An 8,652-nucleotide genomic window follows, 5' to 3' on the forward strand; every position below is an offset into this window, starting at 1 on the left:
GCCCTTCAAGCCACATCAGCCTCAACGTACAGGGTGGGCATAGAGTGGTTCCACCTAGAGGTCTGAAAACAGCACAGAAGCACAAGAGGTTGTACCCACGCGCAAGCAGCACGCACACACGCACGCACACACAGATTGAGCTGAGATAGCCCATGAGATGTGCAGGCCTTGTGCTGACTTCCCTAATGTGAGGAAATATTGATCCTTACGCACAGACCTGAGACAGGCATTGGAAGAATGACGTACATAACCATCCTTTAATATTTCCATCAAAGAACGACAACATCAGGCCATAACAGAGGACATTCACTGAGTCAAAATACTCCCTGTTCTGCTCATGAAGACCTAAATGTCCTTAGATTACTGTTGTGCCACAGGATTCTCACCCCGGAGCCTGGTCAATGCACAGCAACACATTTCACAAGAGAGATTAACATTCCCAATGAATTCCCCGCACCACTCCGGAGCAGTTAGTCCTTACTTCACTGAGCCTATTGCCTCTCTCCGACACGTCCTTCAGTAGAGAGATTTTCACAGATTAGAGGCCATCATGGCTCACTGAGGCCGTACATCCGCCTCTTTAACGTCCAGCCAATGTCCAGCAAGAGAGTCAGAGAGCCAGACTCAGCTGGGGCTGGGGCTTATCTGTGGCCAGTTTAGCCCCATATAGTCTTGGACCACAAGGGGTGGTTCATAATAGCTCAGTGGAAAATTACTCTATTAGGGTCTGGCTGCCTCTAGGCAGAGTAGTATGCTAGGACAGAGGGGAGTGAGGGGGGGGACAAAAAGGGTTCAAACTCATTTATTCTTTTGTCAATCTGTGACACTGTTCTCCCTTGTTAATGATTCCCGGCCAGGGAGAGATAGGAGATACAGAGGGTGCCGGTGCCACCTTGGCCATGCTCCAGTGAGTATGGTGGGGGATAGTTTGATACAGGAGGGAGGTGGGGTCGAGACTAGAGGGGTGGAGTAGGCAGGGGCTGGGGAGGGGGCTGAGCCAGGCTAAATAAAAGAGAGAGTCCAAGACAAAACACTGTGTACTTGTTCTTGTGGTGGGACTGTGGGGATCTTTGAAGGAACCCTAAGGACCACGACGTGAGGAAACAAACATAACCTAATTGGTGAGAAAGAGAGCAGCTCAGGGGGGGGGACTGAGAGCGCATTGGACAGGAAGGGATGACACTGGCTGAGTGAAAACAATGGCACATTCCTGAAGCATGAGGAGGATTGGATAGGACAAGGAGGGAGAGACACGTGCCGCAAGGACATAGCTTGCTAAGTGGTGCTTACCAAGCACAATTACTGCTGGACAACGCTGGAACGCTAACTTAATCTCTTCTGGGTGGGGAGGGAATAATATACTCCCTGTGGTTGTCACAGTCGTCACTTCTACAATAACATGGACACCTTCTTCTAGGAGAGCTGGTTGACTCTTTTGTTAACACAATCCAGGTTGAAAGTGGTTCCTCTGGATGTTCAATGCTCACCAGATTGAGTTCAGTTAAGCATCGTGGAAGGACTTGTGCCCTGGGAACCAAGGCTGAGGTGAGCGTGAGAGGAGCCGAGCTACTGTACAACTGCCTCCTCGATAGTCTTTATCTGCATTCAGCAACAACGTGTGGAGGAACTTTCCTAAACATTTACAGTGTTTAGTGGTGAAAAGGATCCGTAGAAAAGGACCAGTAATCAGTTGAACGTTTAGTGTTGCTGGACTCTCCTATCTCCTGTTAAGTCATTATCTTAGGAATCTAAAGAGGGGAACTTAGCCGCCAAAAATGAAGTTGGGTTTTTACTTTCCAAAGTTCAACATCCCCGTAATACATTTTGATATGGCTCATGTTCCCATGGTTGTTCTATTCATTGGCATGTTTGCTCCATTGCATGCCTGAGTGATTGCGAGTTTGTGATATGTCAGGTATGTCACAATGCTTCTTCTTGTAGGATGACATTCTTTCCATTGGAATGCTAATTCTTCTGATTACGTCACCTAGTTGAGCTCAAGGGCCATTGTTGAGCATCGCCAAGGAATGCCTCTGCCTCCTCATTTCTCGAGTCGTCAGAGCAAGGAGCCTTATCTGTTTACCTGAAGAAAGAAACGGAGGAGGGAAGAGGAGGAGGGAGGGGGAGAAGAAACAGAACAGAAAGTAACAGACAGGAGAGAGTTTCCAAAAAAGACAGAGAGGTAGATAGGGGTGGGCCGCTTGGGAAAGAACACATTGGTCTCAGCAGCGCCGAGACATTTGAGTCCTCTCATAATCCCCCATCAAACAGTCTGGCCGGAGAGGAAGAGAGGGGAAGAAAAGAGGTGAAAAGAGAGAGAGATTTGGACTGGGAGAAAAGAAGTGTGAAGAGAACAGAGAAGATGCCGGAGAACAAGGCGACAGTGTGCAGGACCAGCAGCTACCTGTCCCATCCTGCTTACAGGAAGATCAAGCGGGTGCTGAGCTTCAGGAGGCGTGAGTATCTCAGGCCCACAGAGACACACAGACCTACGACAGAGCGGTAGTGTGAGGCAGGCTGCGGAAATAGGTGGTTTGGAGCATGGAGGGTTCGAGTCCACTCGTCTGAAGAAGGGAAGCTCCCTGAACCATCAAACTCACACTCTATCATCCTCTGTTTATTCATTTAGCCTGGGTGATCTTAAATTCTCTCCACCCCCAGGCGTGTTTGGCCAGCGGTTGGAGGAGACGGTTCTGTATGAGCGGCGTTACGGCGTCCATATGGCACCTCTGGTGGTGGAGCAGTGTGTGGACTTCATCCGGGAGCGGGGTCTTCTGGAGGTGGGGCTGTTCCGCCAGCCAGGCCAGGCCACGCTGGTCAAAGAGTTGCAGGATGCCTTCGATGCTGGGGAGAAGCCTTCCTTTGACAGGTAAGAGCTCTCCAGTCAACACAAACAGAAACACCACAGTTGAAAATTAAATTAGACCTATTGGCCAGCTATATCTGTATGTACCGTTATGCGTACCCCCATACGGTGGTAGAGATGTGCTGCATTTTAAGTATGTGTGTATTTGACATCCTAGCAGTACAGACGTACACACCGTGGCGTCGCTCCTGAAGCTGTATCTGCGGGAGCTGCCAGAGCCACTGGTGCCCTTCTCCAGATACCAGGACTTCCTGGTGTGTGTCAAAAACATCTCCTTTGAGAGGAAACGGGTAAGTTTCCATCCAGCTGCATCATGCACGCCATCCTGAGATACATCTGATGAACAGCGAGAGACACAACCACCATCCTCTGATCTAAAAGTTCTAAGGAGAAATGTAATTGATCAAGTCCATAGATGGTACTTACAACAATATCTTGCCCGGTGTCCCCAAGGGTTTGACAGAACTACAGCATCTTCTTCATGAACTTCCAGTGGCTAACTTTAACCTGCTAAATTACATCTGCCAGTAAGTCAACAATTGACCTGTCATTCATTAGCAAGATAATGTCAAGACAGCATCAAGAAAGCAAGATAACATCAAGATCATTAGCGAGATATCATCAAGATAACATCAAATCTGCATACAACATACCTCACTTTCAATGCAATTTAAATGCAATCAAATATAATTGATTGAATCACTAGACTTGTAGCTTACAACATACAGTACAACATACATTAACATATGTTCAAACATGACACATTTCTGTATGTTATGTAGCAGCTGTGACAAAATCGACCCTGCCCAAGTCTCATATGGATAAATCACTGCCAATACAGGTTTTTGAACGAAGTCCAGTCCTATTCCAGCAGCAACAAGATGAGCACCCAGAACCTGGCTACTGTTTTCGGGCCTAACATCCTACGACCCAAAGCTGAAGATCCAGAGAGTATCATTGGAGGTGCGTGCGGGCATGTGAGAGTGTTGTTCAGGAAAAAGGACATTAATCAGAGATAGCCTACAGATATAGAGCCAGACAGCAGACAGAGACAGATATAGACCGATAAAGATAGGGGCTCTGTCTGTCTGTCTGTCTGTCTGTCTGTCTGTCTGTCTGTCTGTCTGTCTGTCTGTCTGTCTGTCTGTCTGTCTGTCTGTCTGTCTGTCTGTCTGTCTGTCTGTCTGTCTGTCTGTCTGTCTGTCTGTCTGTCTGTCTGTCTGTCTGTCTGTCTGTCTGTCTGTCTGTCTGTCTGTCTGTCTGTCTGTCTGTCTGTCTGTCTGTCTGTCTGTCTGTCTGTCTGTCTGTCTGTCTGTCTGTCTGTCTGTCTGTCTGTCTGTCTGTCTGTCTGTCTGTCTGTGTCTGCCCGGGTGGCCTTGAGACAGTGTTTATATCAACACAGTGTTGCGTACACGCTGAGTGCCATGTGATGCTGTTTGTACGTTGTTGGTACTGTATGTGTCCGGCTGTGACTCTTGTGTCCGTCCTTCTGTTCCCCAGGGGCAGCCGTGGTGCAGCAGCTCATGTCTGAGCTGATCAGGGAGCACCACTGCCTTTTCTCCAGGGAGGGGGGAAACGTAGACGCCCCCGGTTCCTCACGACCAGATTCTTACCCCTGTCATAGATGGAAAGGAGACCCATTCGAGGGGGCGCATACCCAGCCCACTGCCCAGGCCCAGTCGCATGACTCCAGGCTCGGCATAACAGCCGAGCGCCTCCTACAACAACAGCTAGCCCACCATCCTTCCCCTTGCTCCCGCCAGCTCTCCCTGCCTCTGATTGCTGAGAGGAGATGGTCAGCCCAAAGCCCGTGTGAAATCAGTTTAGCCCCACGCCTGTTCAACACAGACCACCAGCAGCCAGCTGAGGGGTTCTCTCCAGTGATCCCTGCTGTTGGGTCTCTATACCACAGATACACTCCGTCCCAGTCAGAGTCCCAGCCCCCTGAGACAGCACACAGCCCCCACCTTCACTCTCACCCTGCCTCCTCACTCACAACCTCTGCTTCCACTGTGACAATACAGGCTGACCCAGACCACATCAGCATGCTGCCCAGTGGCTGGACAGGCCCAGAGGGTCCCAGCTGGGCTGCAAAGCTGGGGACTACTGGCACCAGTGGAAGCAGTAAGGCTCAGGACAGCACTCTGTCTGTCTATGACAACTTGGACACACTCCAGAGCATTGATGAGGTGGCTGCTGATGGTGGTGTGGGCAGCACTGCTGGTCCAGTGGAGGTGGAGGCGGGCATGGCAAGCGTGGCAGACACCAGCAGCTCATGGTCCTTCTGTGAGATTCTGCCCCTGGACGATAGCGGGAGTGGTGTGGTCAGAGCTAGCCTAGGACGGAGGTCCACCAGGTTCCACTCCTTCAGGACTGACCCAGGAGAGGACCTCCATCCAAACTCCATAGCCTCCTCCTCTGTCCCTACTGATGCCCCCCTGAGCACGGGCAGCTCGGAGGTCTTCCTTCCCTCTGACCCCCACGGCCCCCCGGCCTCCCAGGCCATGTACTGTCTCCTGGCTGGCCTCAGACAAGAGATGGCCAGGCAGAGGGCTGAGTTCGAGGCCAAGATCCAGAGGTAATGGAACTGTGAATAAATCACACCAATATATCAGCAGTCCTTTTCAAATGTCCATATATATTCTATATACAGTCTTCAACATGTGTCAGGTTACACTAACATGATGTGATGCTGCATGCTACATTCTGGACCACAGTCCTGTAGTACCACCAGAGTGAAAGCTGTGTGTGTATAACTCCTTGTCCCCCTTTCTCCTGGCTCTCCCAGGTTTGAGCTGCGCAACGAGGCCCTCCACGGGGAGGTGGTGGGACTGCGGGCCAGCCTGGCGCAGCAGCGCCGCTGGTACAGTGTGGCCGAAATCAAGATCCGCAACGTGGAGCGTGCCCGGGCCGACGCCGACCGCCGCAATGCCACGCTGCAGATGGAAATGGAGCAGTTCTTCGACACCTTCGGAGAGCTGAGAGATGAGGCCAGTAAGAGCGAGCGCATCATACAAAGCTTCTGATGGCCAGTCAGATTCGAGAAAGATGACACTATCGAGCACTACAAGAGCAGCATCAGGAGCATGCAATCCCCCGTGATCTGAATGGAATATAGAGTGAACTGTCTGTTGCCATGATAAATCCATATTGGATTTGTCTCATAATGATCCATTCTTGAGGATGGTTCTAAAAGAAAGCTTTGAGATGGAACCAGCTGGGATGGACAACTCGGCTTGGATGTCTTGGACATAATGTAGTTCAGCCAGACACATTGATAACCAGAACAGAATGAGATGGAGATGACGGAGTGTAACACAAGCTATTGAACTCACTAAATGTTTCTATGACTGAAATGAGCCCTAAATATACAGAATTAAAGCTTGGAGATTGACACTTACTGGATCTATAATGGAATGGATTGGCTGACAGCTGGGGTTTGGGATAACAGATAGCCCAAGACGCAATCAGTACATCCTGAGCCACATAGGAAAAGTACTGAAAGAGATGTTGAACACAGTGATGATCTAGGAAGTAACAGAACAAGCCAATGGAGCAGGGATATTTAAATCGTACCCTACGAGGTCCGGACTACTGCTGGTTTTATGTTCGACCTTCAAATTAATTGCACCCACCTGGTGTCCCAGGTCAAAATCAATTCCTGAATAGAGGGAAATAATGAGAACCCCCCCCCCAGTAAAACTGGCTTCGAGGTACAGATTTGAATTTGAGGTCCATAGACAAAATATGTGTAAATGCAGAGAGGATGACCTCTTCCCAATCTTTGACAAAATCCCACATCCATTTTAGCACCGTGTGAAAGCTGTTCTTAAATATAATCTGATTTAGTGCTTCCAAGCATTTGGGTAATGTTCTGAGTTTGTCTAAGAAAATACTCATACACCCCCCCCCACTGCAATAATTATGAATGATAATATCATTTGGGACCCATATGAACACTTTTCCTACCTTGTTATGACAGAACAGGCTGAGTAACACCTTTCAACAGATGTCTTATTAAGACTACAAGACATCAAATCAAATTGTACTTGTCACATGCTTCGTAAACAACAGGTATAGACTAACAGTGAAATGCTCACTGATGGCTCCTTTTACAAACCATGTAGAGTTAAAGATAAAGATACATTTTTTATAACAGAAACAGTGACACGAGGGGAAAAAACACAGTGAATAGCGAATAACAATAACAAATAAAAGGAACATGGCTACATACGGGGAGTACCAGTACTGAGTCGATTTGCAGGGAGGGGTACGCGGTTTAGGTAGTTATACAGATATAGGTAGGGGTAAAGTGACTAGGCAACAGGATAGATAAGACAGTAGAAGCAGCGTATGTGGTGAGCGTGTGTTTCTAAGTGTGGATGGTGTCAGTATGCATGTGCGTGGGTGCTATGCGTGTTTGTGGCCGTTGTGTGTTGTGTGTGTGTGTGTGTGTGTGAGTGTGTGTGTGTGTGTGTGTGTGTGTGTGTGTGTGTGTGTGTGTGTGTGTGTGTGTGTGTGTGTGTGTGTGTGTGTGTGTGTGTGTGTTGGGATGTCAGTGTAAGTATGTGTAAGTCAGTAGAGGCTGGTGGGAGGAGCTATAGGAGGATGGGCTCATTGTAATGGCTGGTATGGAATAAATGGAACGGAGTCAAACATTAGGCTTCCATATGTTTGATGTTTGATACAGTTCCATTGATTCCATTCCAGCCATTACCATGAACCCGTCCTCATATAGCTCCTCCCACCAGCCTCCATTGGTTTAAATAGAGTCCAGCATAGAGTCAGTGCAAGAGAGTTAGTGCAAAAAAGGTCAACGCACTTAGTCCCGATAGCCATTTGATTAGCTAGTTAGCTATCTTTTTTAGCATTCTTCTGGCTTGGGGGTAGAAGCTGTTCAGGGTCCTGTTGGTTACTGTCTTGGTGTACTGGTACCGCTTGACGCTTGTCCACCATTGTTCTTGTATCCAAGAAAGCGTAGGTAACTTGACTAAATGACTATTGCCCCACAGCACTCACTTCTGTCATCATGAAGTGCTTTGAGAGTTAAGGATCATATCACCTCCACCTTACGCGACACCCTAGACCCACTACAATTTGCATACTGCCACAACAGATCCACAAATGACACAATCGCTATCGCACTGTCCTATCCCATTTGGACAAGATTAATAACTATGTAAAAATGCTGTTTATCGACTACAGCTCAGCCTTCAACACCACAGTACCCTCCAAGTGCATCACTAAGCCCTGTGCAACTGGGGCCTGGACGTCTTGACGGACCATCCCCAGGTGGTTAAGGTAGGCAACAACACCTCCATTATGCTGATCCTCAACACGGGGGCCCCACAATGGTGCGTGCTCAGCCCGCTCCTGTACTCCCTGTTCATCCATGACGGCATGGCCACGCAAGTCTCCAACTCAATCATCAGGTTAACAGACGACACAACAGTGGTAGACCTGATTACCAACAATGACAAGACAGCCTACAGGGAGGAGGTGAGGGCCCTGGCGGACTGGTGCCGGGAAAATAACCTCAACCTCAAAAAAACAAAGGAGCTGATCATTGACTTCAGGAGACAGTAGAGGGAGCATGCCCCAATCCACATCAATGGGGCCGCAGTGGAGAGGGTGAAAAGCTTAAAGTTCGCTGAGAACCTGAAATGGCCATCTACACAGACAGTGTGATAAAGGCAAAACAGCGCCTCTTCAACCTTAGGTGGCCGAAGAAATTTGGCTTGGCCCCTAAGACCCTCACAAACTTCTGCAGATGCACCATTGAGAGC

General features: G+C 48.9%; 1 protein-coding gene across 3 annotated transcripts; it reads left to right on the forward strand.

Annotated features, from left to right (window-relative positions):
* Positions 1-1,058: 1,058 nt before the first annotated feature.
* LOC124005595 (rho GTPase-activating protein 24-like) lies at positions 1,059-6,724 on the forward strand. 3 transcript variants are annotated; one of them, XM_046315002.1, is made up of 7 exons: positions 1,059-2,456; positions 2,662-2,869; positions 3,024-3,156; positions 3,320-3,393; positions 3,708-3,829; positions 4,367-5,444; positions 5,655-6,724. In XM_046315002.1, exons 1-7 carry the CDS (start codon positions 2,363-2,365, stop codon positions 5,890-5,892), a joined length of 1,947 nt encoding a protein of 648 aa, XP_046170958.1. In that variant the 5' UTR covers positions 1,059-2,362; the 3' UTR covers positions 5,893-6,724. The 3 variants fall into 3 exon arrangements, with proteins under 3 accessions (XP_046170958.1, XP_046170965.1, XP_046170974.1); XM_046315009.1 differs by having other exon boundaries at positions 3,027-3,156; XM_046315018.1 differs by having other exon boundaries at positions 1,059-1,545.
* Positions 6,725-8,652: the final 1,928 nt, after the last annotated feature.

This window comes from Oncorhynchus gorbuscha, linkage group LG02 (genome assembly GCF_021184085.1).
Source record: "Oncorhynchus gorbuscha isolate QuinsamMale2020 ecotype Even-year linkage group LG02, OgorEven_v1.0, whole genome shotgun sequence".
In the NCBI taxonomy this organism is placed as follows: Eukaryota; Metazoa; Chordata; class Actinopteri; order Salmoniformes; family Salmonidae; genus Oncorhynchus; species Oncorhynchus gorbuscha.

What these genes read in the sequence shown, in the direction of transcription:
- LOC124005595 (XM_046315002.1), top strand. Translation starts at nt 2,363, where the DNA reads ATGCCGGAGAACAAGGCGACAGTGTGCAGGACCAGCAGCTACCTGTCC. An exon ending in GGTGCTGAGCTTCAGGAGGC is followed by an intron (nt 2,457 to 2,661) that starts GTGAGTATCTCA and finishes CTCCACCCCCAG; the next exon opens with GCGTGTTTGGCCAGCGGTTG. An exon ending in GAGAAGCCTTCCTTTGACAG is followed by an intron (nt 2,870 to 3,023) that starts GTAAGAGCTCTC and finishes TTGACATCCTAG; the next exon opens with CAGTACAGACGTACACACCG.